The 12,250-nt window shown below is 38.6% G+C and overlaps 1 protein-coding gene across 1 annotated transcript in view; it reads right to left on the bottom strand.

Moving 5' to 3' along the window:
- The window catches only part of LOC106961100 (dysbindin domain-containing protein 2-like), a 24,403-nt gene extending 13,394 nt beyond the window's left edge, over nucleotides 1–11,009 (bottom strand). The window contains exons 1-2 of the mRNA XM_015054622.1: nucleotides 10,973–11,009; nucleotides 10,734–10,853 (exon numbers count right to left, since the gene is read on the bottom strand). Coding sequence (XP_014910108.1) covers nucleotides 10,734–10,853; nucleotides 10,973–11,009 — 157 coding nt within the window. The remainder of the gene's footprint in view (nucleotides 1–10,733; nucleotides 10,854–10,972) is intronic.
- Between the last annotated feature and the right edge of the window lie 1,241 nt (nucleotides 11,010–12,250).

Below are 12,250 nucleotides of genomic sequence, written 5' to 3'. Positions count from 1 at the left end.
TAACAAAAACATGTTAGCATAACATGCTAAAATGTTATGCCTATGCCTAGGCTGCAGTTTTGAATATATTGCAATGGTGACCTTGAAACATCTTGAGGATAAACTAATCTGCAAATGATGTCACACGTTGTTAGTTAGTGATATGAGCAACATGACACTCCGCCCATGGTGCACTGCTTGAGGAGCTGCATAATCACTTCAAAAAAAATGCATATTTTGTAGTATTTCATCATTTTAAAGATGCACTTCTTTATCTTAAAATATAAAATCTTAGAGACACCAATTAAGAAAGCAATACAATGACACTAAACCCTCTTGCTGTTGGTTTCTGGTTTGATCAAACCCTTACAAAAAGATGTTTGAAATTTTGAAAGAGATCTCAAAAAGGAATAAAGAAATTTGGGAACAAAAACCTGTAGCCAATTTCCTCTGAAAAGCCAACAGGAACAAAAATATGATTAGATTTGACTCAGCCTCTGTCATCCTACAGGTAGGAACAATGCAATCAAGTCACAGCACCGCATTTAGCCAGTTAAAACTAAAATCAGTCATTAATTAAGGCATATGCATTTTTTGGGAGACTGGTCTTCACATAAGAAGTCCCTGTCACATCATGACCATGAGGCAGGAGCGGGAAGTTTAAAATAAATAAAGCCATCACTGAAGGCAAACTCAAGGCTTGATGATGATGAAACTACACAGCTTATGTAAACCTCACTTTTTTGCCTGTTGGCTTCTTTCTCTCTCTGTGACTCTTGCTTGCCATCTTTCGCTGCCCATGCATCTAAAAATCACACTGCATTACTCAAGATGAGATGACCAATGGTCATATCCAACCCACATGCAGGATCAGCTGTGTGCCCTCATCTGCTTCTCTCTGCGTGGGCTGATAACATATATGTAGAAGAGTGACTCATCTAGACAACCTCTGAGCTTCCTATCTTTCTGCAGCGGAGGGTTTGTAGGAGATCTTCACGCAAATTTCCTGGTAGTGCAGTTGCACTTTTCCCTGTGATCAAAATGTCTTTCTTATTCTTCGCACTGGGGAATCTCTCACTTTTGACATGGGATTTTAAAACGCCGACCATCTTAGCAGTTCTGCTAAAATCAAATAGATTTTTTTTTATTCCAGCCATCGCCCACTAACAGTTGAAGCAATGTTTTCCAAAAGCCATTTGGAGGAGAGTGTAATGCAATAATGTCAATGAAATCAGGCAACCCTTTGCACACAGGGTGCTGTCTTACCCTTTAACCAGGGACAAGAACACAGGCCATGTGGAAAATATGAGCTGTGGATTTGTCAGTGACCAGAGAATATCAGCTGTGACATGACGTTTGTTTTGTTTTGGAGGTTCTTGTCCTTGGGATTCTAACAGACATAAATGGAGAAAACAAAAAACATGCATGTAGGCAAATGGAGAAGTAAAAGCTTGAAATGCACGTGGGTTTATCTCAGATTCAGGAAATGCACAGTTTTCCTGTTGCATGTAATTCCATGCACTTGTTCCAATAACTGACAATGCATACAACGTGTATATACATGTTTTAATTGATATAGAGGTCAAAGACAAATGTTCCATGCCGCTACTGGTGCTAAATGTGTAGCTTCATCTTATTTGACTTTGAAAATCCTATGATTTTGTGTTCAGGACTCATGTACTTTACTCATAAATCCCATAAATCCCCTTGTTAGCCCACATTAAACTATCATTGCTTAAGTCTTACTGTTGCATAACACAAGCACAATCCTTAAGCTGTGTATCCTTCAGTACCCAGGAATGGACTCTTTCTGTTTTGTACCGCCTGACAACATTGCTCACATGCTTATTTTTAATGTCTGGAAATGTAGCTGGGACTCTTTACTTCACTGAGTTTGCCATGGAGGGCAAAATTATGGAAGAATAAAAAAAGAGAACAATTCTAAAAGAAGGCACAACATAGTCATGCAGTCTGACTCTGGCACATGTTGGTCCTGGTATAAAGTAACTGTAGTATCAGTGATTTGTAAGAAAAAGCCTTGGCATCTGCTTGCCTCAGCTAAGTCACATGCAGTAAAATATGAAGGCTTCAGGAAAGTCATGCAATATTTTTGCATTTACTTCTTGTTGAAAAAAATAAACACAAACTCAAAGTAATTCATAGTTATGTGTTGTACTTTACTTGGTTAATGTATTTACTAAAATGAACTTTTCAGTAATATTCTAACTTATTGAATATGACTATTTTGTTTAAATAATTGACATTGTTGTATAATCAGTCCATTCTGGAAAAAAAACAAAAACAATTCAAGTGCATTATTAAAAGACCAAGAAGATAATGGCATTAATGCCTATGGTGACTGTATGCAAACTTTTCACTATTAAAAAACCTTTTGGATGGATCAGATCATCCGCACATGTTTATATCAAGAAATTTAAGTCAGCATGAGCTCAGGAGTTAAGGGTAGGACTAAAGGTGACAATGAAGCTAGCTTCTTATATACCTCCCAGCTCTAATTAGTTTTTATTTTTCACTGCAGTGTCCAAAAAAACCACACTTCTTCTGCATTTTCCAATCAAAGATAAAGTAACTGCATATGCTGTTGCTTCTCTTTTCAGCTGCAGTTTTCGCTCCCAATCTCCCATTTACAGAATGAAAATATTTCAACTGTGCCATTTAGTGCTGCAGTTATACTTCACTCTGTGGCACCACACTGAAAGCAGGGAACAAATGTTCCTATTGAACCTGTAAGTCACATGGCGCAGCATTCAGTTCCCTTGTGGCAAGAAATCCCATGATCATGATCTCCGATACCACCAAACCCAGAACTGGAGAGCTGAGAAAGCTGCTAAAGCTGTTATGCTGCATGGCCACTTTCATCTGACAGCCCATCTATCTCCTCCCTTCTCTGTCTCCTTCCATTCATTCGCCCCCTGGGATCCCCATGATTGTGTCACCCATCTATGCTGCCACATATTTTTGAGAAATTACTACCCTTATTTATCAGGCCAGGCGCTGCTTATTTTGCACGCCTCTTAGCCACAGAAGTCCATCACACATAAATCATTTATGAGTGAGATCACTGCACCGCAATTGTAACCTCCCCCCTGCCTCCTCCCCAAGCCCCAAAACACACATATCCATAAACCCACAGCCACGTCGCAGAAAGTAAATCAAGTCTGGCCATTAATGCTGTCCTGCTTCTTTCTTCTATAACCAGCACTCCCATCAGGCAGCCTGTGCAATACTGCAGGAAGCATTTTATACATATATATATATATATATATATATATATATATATATATATATATATATATATATATATATATATATATATATATATATATATATATATATATAGAACTGATTCAAACTGATTTGGATTTCCCTGGATATTCCCATTCCAAAGCACTTTCCTAAGGCTAAACACAAAGTTGACCTCCAACAATGTCCACCACTTCTTCTGGAGGTCAGTCAAAACAGGGCTTCTCAAATGCTCTGGCTGAAGCCTAGATTAATGCTCCCATACATATACATTCACAGCAAGTTTGATATCCCTCTTTTCACATTATACTTCAGTAAAACAGTTGCTCTGGCGTAATTTAATATATCAGAAAGAAAAGCAGTATGAAAGAAGTGGGATTGTCCTCATGTAAAGACTTTCTTTGCTTTACCTTTGTCAGGCATAAAGAACTAGTTCTTATCCTTTCACGCTGATTAAAACTCAACTGTATCGACATTGTTGCACCACCATCAAGGCTGTCAGGCTAATTTAGCCACACCAGACAGGACCGTCAGCTATTATTATCACTTTGGACAATGAGACTTTTTATGTCCTCCTAATGAGGGCTGGAAGCAAAGGGGTAATTAGGAAGGAAAAGGATGAGCTTACGTAAGAAGTTTTTGGGAAAGAATGAAAAGATTTATCCTTGGGATTCAGTTTTCTAATCAACTTAGATTTAGGGAAATTACAAAACAGCAAAACAGTGTTTTATGAGAGTTATAAGAATTAAAAAAGGACAGTCGGTATTAATCAAAGTTTTATTACAGAGCTCACAGATTTTAAATTACTTCTAATGTAGAAGACAAAGCTGTTCCAAAGTTTATGTTAAGATTTAATTGTATCTTAATGTACTCAATATATTGTTTCAAAAGAAGAGGCTTGAATGCAATTTCAGTTATGCTACAGTAGCTGAGAGTAATCCGAGTAATAACAGTACAGGAAAGAAGATACTTAAGATCAACTTATTGGCACTTTGTCTGCATCTGCACTTGTAACAGAGTAAATGCTACATTGGTTATACTCACACGCCAGACGCTTGTTGTGGTTTGTCGAGCCAGTGGATGACATGATCCAGTAATGTGGGACTGGCTGAAGACTGTTTACCTTTGACTGAGTGTGTATTTTTTTCTCCTGTCAAGGCTCCAGGAAAGGATGCTGGTGCGAGTGGAGTGGATAGTCATCTAGTCATGGCATTTCTCCTGACTTTAGTGCCCTGAACCATCAATGATAGTACGCTCACATCCCCCTTTAACTCTCTTTCTTCTTCCCTGCTCTGCCTTTTTGCTGTGTTCGCTGACTCCCTCCCGTCCTCCCTCCCTCCCTCCCCCTCTGTCTGATTAGTTGTTTTTTTTCCCCAGGTTTTCCCTCTCACTGCTTCTCACTCTCATCTTGGCTGTTTTGCAGAGTCCCTCTCTCACACACACACATACATACACACACACACACACACACACACTCTTACTCGCTGTCAGACTGGCTAAGTAGGGTTGTAAGAAGCTGTACAGCTTAGATGCGATGTGTGTGTGTGTGTGTGTGTGTGTGTGCGTGCGTGCGTGCGTGTGTGTGTGTTGAGGGGATGAGTGAGGCAGTGTGGTCTGTACCAACTCATGACTGTGGGGGTCAACAGGATCAGGAGGAGATTTTTACATAATATTGAAGAGTAAGCCATTTCAGCCATTTTTAGTTTTACTTAATATTTCCATCTTTTAATAACTTCTGCTGGTAAAAAGAGAATTGTAGTAAAAAAGAAAAAAAAAGTTTTACATAATTAGTTATGCATTCCTTTTGCTATGTATTACTGTTGTCTGTTACATACAGTGACAATAAGGTGCTTTTCTGGAACTTAGATTTTTCTTTTTAGGCACTAATGTCCTTTATTTAACAGTAACTGGACAGGAAGTTGGGAGGAGGAAGAAGGGGAAAACATGCAGCAAATGGCCCGAGACCTAGAATTAAACCCAGGACAACAATGCTGAGCTCTACAGCCTCTGCACTTCGTTTACCCACCGAGCCATCTAACGCCCCAGGAGCTGTACTTCTAAGTAATGTTTTTTTGATATAGAAATGCATTAAAGTGCAAAATTAAACGAAGAGAAGAATGATCAATGCCTTGCTATTCTTGAACACAGGCGCTAACACTCTTAGTTCCTTCTGCTCCATTTTCACTTTGATTTTTGTAAGCTACATGCTCTTACTTTTTTTTTTTTTTTGGTTCCACTTTTAGTTTGAGAAATTTTGGTTTCTAGTTCTAGACAAAACTACCCTGCCTCACCTGAATGTCAACCCTTTTCACATTTTGTGACATTAAAATCACATTTTGTTTTATTATTTTATGTAATATACCACCAAAAAGTAGTAGTAGTCCATTACATACGGTCCAAATAAAATACATTTAACTTTATTGGTGTGACGTGAAAAAAAGGACTTTGAGACATATTGAACCAGCAGATGGTTCTTTCTATCATTGTGGCCCTGACACAACAGAATATACATCTTTGACAAGCATATCTTGTATTGAAAAGTTTTATGTTCTTTTTGAACATAAAACATAAAAAAAAAATATGTACAGCTTTATGCTTTGTGTTTGCTTTTGATTTCATAATTTTTTCGCCTACTAATCGAAATTCATGATAAAAAAAAAACGTGTTATAAGTGACATGACTGACTGAGACGTCACTTATTCTAATTGTTGAACAATATGAAGACAACAGTCTTATATAACGTAGTCTTTCTGAATGCAGACGGATTTTTTTCAATAGTGTTGCAATAGTAGGCAACACAAATTAAACATGTTAATTAGCTCAAAAATTAACATCAGTCTGAAAATAAGTCAGAACTGTTTGATGTTCACTAGATCCAATTTATCAATTTAAACAAACATTACAAATGATACTGTAAAAATGTTTTTTTTTTGTCAGTAATACCTTTTTGCATGTGTTTCATTTTTCTACATAATTTTAATTTGTCCTCCAAATCATTTCCTTAGTTTACTGCTACTCTGCTTGAAAATCAAAAAATTTTACTGAAAGAACTCAGTCTGACAGGATTTCCATTTGTTGAAAATTGCCTCCATTATTAAAACATAACTATCATTGAATTTCCACAAATGGCCGGGAAATGGCAAATGGCGAAGAGACAAACTCAATTTGTGAATATTTTTTATGTTTAATTTCTCCAAAAGGCATCATAAATGCCCTTTGACTTCTAGAAAGGAGCAGCGAAGTATTTGCACAATCCATTAACATTCGTATCTGCCGACTAAGTGACTAATTAAAGGTCATTTACCCATTGACATTTACTAATGCCTTGATAACATTTAGATTTGGTGATTTATTAGCAGGTAATGACATGAATTATGTATCGAGAGCAGCAAAGAGTACCGCTGGTTCTAATCCTTTCACTGTAAAACTGATTGAGTTTTTTTTTTGTGTCTGGTTTTTATGTTTTTATTCTTTACTTACATAAATTCAACTGATAAAACAAAACCAAACTATTCTTTAAAAAGCCTCATTATTATCCAAACAATTTTTAAGTCACACAAATACTCTGAGTTATAATGACTCAGGATTTGAAACAACTAATCATTCATTTCTAACCAGTTTAACTCTTGATTTCCTCCACAGCTCAGTGCGACTAGCATAAGAAAAAAAAATGCATTCTGAGAACTTCATTATGGTGTGTATTTTCTGCTGATACAACTCAGGTCAGACATTTGCATACACTCAAGCAGAGAGAACCAATGCATTCATGGGTAGAACATGCAGAAAGACCCCAGGCTGGGAATTAAAGCCCAAATCTCCTTGCTGGAAGGTAGCAGTGCTTCCAGCATGCAGCCCCACTTGTGCAAGTCCTGTTTATCATGATCACTGAAATAGCAATTTACTGTTTCCAACAGTAGAACAATAGATAACAATGCATATTTACAAGAGGAAAATTGTATGAATATGCTTTTAGATTTATTTAGGAGTCTCTCCTATTGTTTTCTAGAATCTGATGCTTGCGGACCTGAGGTGGATTCTACCCATCGTGACAGTACAGCTAGATGTGGGGGAACAGGCTAATTGGCACTTAGCATCATGAGTTCTTGCAGGTCCTGACTTCCCTCCTCCCTAATAAGAGGCTTCTAACAGGCAATTACATCACACTTCAGCTGGAAGAGGCTGTTCCTTCCTAACCTCCAATATCATGGAAAACACAGAACAGACTATATAAGGAGAATGGAAAGAATAATGATATGAGGAGGATACATGGCTTGATCTGCTCCAATTTGTCGCTGTGCTCAGGATGAACTATAATTATTTCCTCAAATAGAGGGAGACATTTATCCATGTTGCGAAAGGCTTAAGATACTCATGTGCGAGTCAATATCGACATCTGCTGGTTAAAGTTGGGTATTGCAGTTCAGCTCTGCCCTCGGCACAATGAGTCCTGTTGAAATCTTCTTAAGAAAGACCCATTACCTAACCTTCCATTGCATTATAAAATCCACAGTAAATAATATTCGATTTAATTTGATCTTGATAAACATATATCAGACTTTTTTGCACTGAAAGACAAGCCAAGAGGAAATTGTGATCATGTGTCAGATTTGAATTTCTGGTTCAAAATCCTCCCAAGTTTAATTCATTCAGGTGAACAAAAGGGGATTTCCATAAACTGTTCCTGGTTTTGTGTGCATCTTAATGAGAGTGTGTGTGTTTGCGTGCACGTGTGTGTGTGTGTGTGTGTGTGTGTGTGTGTGTGTGTGTTGGTGGTGTGTAAAATGTGCCTGTTGCTCTTTCAGTTTTATCAGAGCTGGCTTCCTCTTTGAAACTGCGTTGTCTCAGTTTTCTGCAGCATAGTCTCTGATGTGGTTTGTGAGTCATACTGTGGTAAATACACACATTTGTGCACGCACACAGACTAAAGTCACATTTATTCACCGAGATACACACAAACATTCACACATAGTATTCCTGGTTACTAGTTAGTTCTCCCTGCATGCATTTATGTTATACTTTGCAGTGGCTTTTTGAAGCTGTAAGCATGCCGCCTTAAACGGCTTAACAATTTTCCATCAAGAAAATTTCACAAAGCTGAGTCTCTGAGACAAATCCAACTTTGTGTCTGCGCAGCTACATCAGACTGTATACTCAAAGCCCTCAAAGTTTATGAAAAAATATTGCATTGTGTTGTGTGGGGATATTCTGGGGGTCACCATGGCAACAGACATCGAAGCGCCACATGCACGAACATGCACACCTGCTTGCAAGTGTTCCAGCTTGTGCCTCTGAGCTTCCCTGTTCAACAGTATCTACAAGCTAAATGTGTCAGGAAAGAGAGGCGGCAGCAGCAGCAGCAGCAAAGCCCTGTTTCTCAGAAAGAGGAGCATGCAGTTCTGTCAAGGTGTTAATTAGCCATTGTATACACCAAAGTTGACAGGATTGGGTTTGCTTTACCTTCTAGTTGCACAACCTCTGGTGTGAAACAGATTTTGATCTCTACAGATTTCTCGCAAAGTGCAACATAATCATAAACATGATCGTAGGATAAATACTTAACAAATGACTCTGTATTCTTAGAGAATCCTTTGATCATTAAAACTTTCTGACAGCGATTAACTCATTGTCTTGTTGGTCACAAATCTGGTGTAAACTGATTTATAAATGTGCAGTACAAAATGAGGTGTAACGGTCTAAAAACAAATTTAAAGACAACAGTTGTGTCAGCCATTCGATTCTCGTTGTATAAGGTCTTTAAATAGGTCTATTTTTGCAAACAGTACCGTTTGTGTTAACAATTTTACATGGATGTGCAGTATTTTTTTTTTTTTTCAGTGTCTAAATGAGATCTGGTGACTCATGTTGAGAAAAGCAGCAGCCTGGACTAAGTGACTGACAGTATCATTTTGACTCAACCCTACTGATATACAACAGCGGAAACTAAGTATTATGTTGTGGACATTAGTCATTGCGAGATTAAAATATGCTAACTGAACAGAAAATTGTTTGGGTGACCTGTGAATATAAAGGCCAACTTTGGGGTCATTTATGTTTGTCGAAATGTCAGATCATATTTAGTCAGTCAATGATGCAGTTCTGTTCGATCAATTTAAATGTAGCAAGTCAAGGAAGAATTCATTCTTCTTCAACTTTTTGAAACTTTTGTCCTAATTTAGCCACAAAATTCATTGTATCATATTAAAGTCCAAAACAAACTGCTGTACAACTTAAAATTAGAAGGAAAATATATATATATATATGTTTCTGCACATTCAACCCTGAAAAGAGTTGTGGACATTTGTATTCATTCCACCTGAGTTGATATTTGTCTTTTGAGGTATGTCGGTGCCAGCAATGAGACCTCGTGGCCTACTTCCTTGCTCAATGGAAGTCGTATTAGATGAAGAACATTTGTTGAGAACATCATTTTGCCACAGATTTTCATTTGGATTTCAGTCTGAAATTTGAGTAGACTATTCTAATATGAATATGGTTTGATATAATTGTGGTTTTGTCTTATGTTAAGGCTGTTTTCCTGTTGGAAAGTGAACATTTGCCTTACTCTCAACTACTTCCTGCTTCAAACAGGATTTCTTTCAGTTACCCTATATTTAGCAACTTCCCAGCTTCCCTGTCACCGGTAAAACAAAAATACAAATAACCCGAGGACTATGCTACCACCCTATTTTTTTCTTTCTTCATAGTATCCTTTCATAAAATACTAATTTGTGGAGTGCATGACAAATGTTTCCTGTCAGCAAATTCTCTCAACTCAGCTGTAGCTATCTACAGCTCCTCCAGAGTTAATATTGGCCACCTAGCTGCTGCTCTGATCAATATTATTCTTGTCTTGCAGTGAGTTAATTAAAATACTCACTACTTCTGATTAATCAAAAATACTTCTGATTTGATCCTCTGGTCTTCCAAATGCTGTGTGTCTGCTAATGTTCTCTAACAGGCCAATGATGCCTCCTCTGACCAGCTGCATTAATGCTGAGATTAAACAGGGTGACTCTATTTACTAAATATGCAACTTCTAAAAGTAGGTGGTTGCACTTGATTTTATTTAGAACATCAGAGTAAACAGGAAAGAATGTAGCTGGATGCCACGCTACACTGTAGTACAGTCCGATAAAGTCGCTGTGTGTCACTGGACTTAATGTGCAAATGTTTAGGGGTGAAAGTATTTTTGGCAAGGCGATCCTATTCAGTTCAAATTATTTCAAATGTATCTGTTGGACTAATTAAGTTTCAAAAAAAGACTTGTCTTAAGAAAACCTATGTTGTTGAGTGTTAAGAACATATGTTTAAAAAAAGGGTTTAACTGGTTTAACATTCACTCATTAATTCTGTGACACATTGTCTTCCTGGGGCTTGTATGCACAATGATTTGTAGCTGGAGATGAAGCAGAATTTGCATGAATCTAATCAGAAAGCACTCCTCTGCATGTATCCATGTGAATGTATAGATGAGTATGTGAGTCACTCACCACTATGCAGCCCCCCGGGCTTCGAGTTCTGACGCCCATCTTTCAGCTCCTCTACTGCAGAGTGAACCCGGTGAACCTTCTGCTGTTTACACTCTCCCACTCCTCCGTCTTGCTCCGTTTCTATTTATCTCTCTCGCACACTCTCATGCTCATCTATTCTCCCTGTCTCCGTTTCTGCGTTCTCCCTCTATCTTCCTCCAGCTTCCTACAGTGCGACTCTCATTCTCACATAGTCTTACTCCTGTGTGTTTTCCCTCCTGAAAAACACTCATCCATCTCGTTTTAGAGATGGATGCATCTTTACCGTTTAGCTTTAGATTAAGACCCAGTCAGATTCAGACGGTTATGATTTCACTACGACTCAGACAGACACTCAGGGTCCTCACTTTACTATGTCATCAGACAGAAACAGGCAGGCAGGAAAAGATTCAAATATATTAACAAATAGCTTTATGGACATAATAGTTGTAGTTGTAGTTGTAGACTATGATGGAATGTCAACAGATATCATCCTGACATCACCAGTGTCCTCCTCCATATCTTCATCATCTCAAAGATCATGACAGTCATCATCTCCGCTCCTCCAAGAACAAACATGCAATCACTCCATCAGGTTGCACCAAGCAACTGCCATGTCATCCACCCGCTGGTGCCCACAACCAAGACCCTTCTGTCGATCACAACTTTCCTCCACTGGGTCTTGCATTTCATAAGCATATCTGTGTCTGCACACACTGGGAAGGAGTACGTGAGCACACGCATCTGGTCTGCAACAGTAGGTGGGACGCTCCCGCAGGTCGGAGGTTGCTTTGTGCCAGAGCTTCCAGAAAGAGTGAGGCGGCATCTGGTTGATGTAACTTTAATAATGCAATCTCTTTGCCTTCACTTGAAATGCTCTGGCACGTTGTGGAACAGAGAGACGCTATTAATAAAACGGGCGGAGAGCGAGCGAGCGTGAGTTGGATGCAGCTTGAAAGTCCATTGAGCTGCGTAGAGGAGGTGAGCAGAATGTGCATCACATGGCAGGCACCTCAAAAGAGCACATCTCAATGTGCCAAGGAACTGTTTGTCTCTGCGAGTGTGGGTATTTAAACGAGCGTGAACATGTGCGAGGTACAGTATGTAGTGTTTGCATGGCTAAAGACGGCTCTGCATTGCCAGTGTCACGGGGTTCATTTGCATTCAACTGCTCCACCGTTTCACTACAGCTCAAGATTCAATCACACATACAAAAACACAAAATTACCACTTTAGTTTCAAATGCCTGGTTTACTTGGTCACTTGAACTGATGATTATCATTAATTTATTCATTATTATTACATGTTAATTGAGATTCAGGTGTGTCTCATTTTATTAACTGTGATGTTTGTTTGTGCCTGACACACAACGGTCAGTTTCTCAGACAGTTCATCAAAAAGGAATTTGATTTTGTACACAGAAAATACTATGCTGTGGCCTACACAATCAGGGGGAAGATTGCTGACTTGGTAGTTGCTCAGCAGACAGTCATTGTGGG

This window comes from Poecilia latipinna, unplaced genomic scaffold (assembly GCF_001443285.1).
Source record: "Poecilia latipinna isolate Pla-1442-1.1 unplaced genomic scaffold, P_latipinna-1.0 Scaffold57, whole genome shotgun sequence".
In the NCBI taxonomy this organism is placed as follows: Eukaryota; Metazoa; Chordata; class Actinopteri; order Cyprinodontiformes; family Poeciliidae; genus Poecilia; species Poecilia latipinna.
This window is presented reverse-complemented; position numbering and strand designations above follow the sequence as displayed.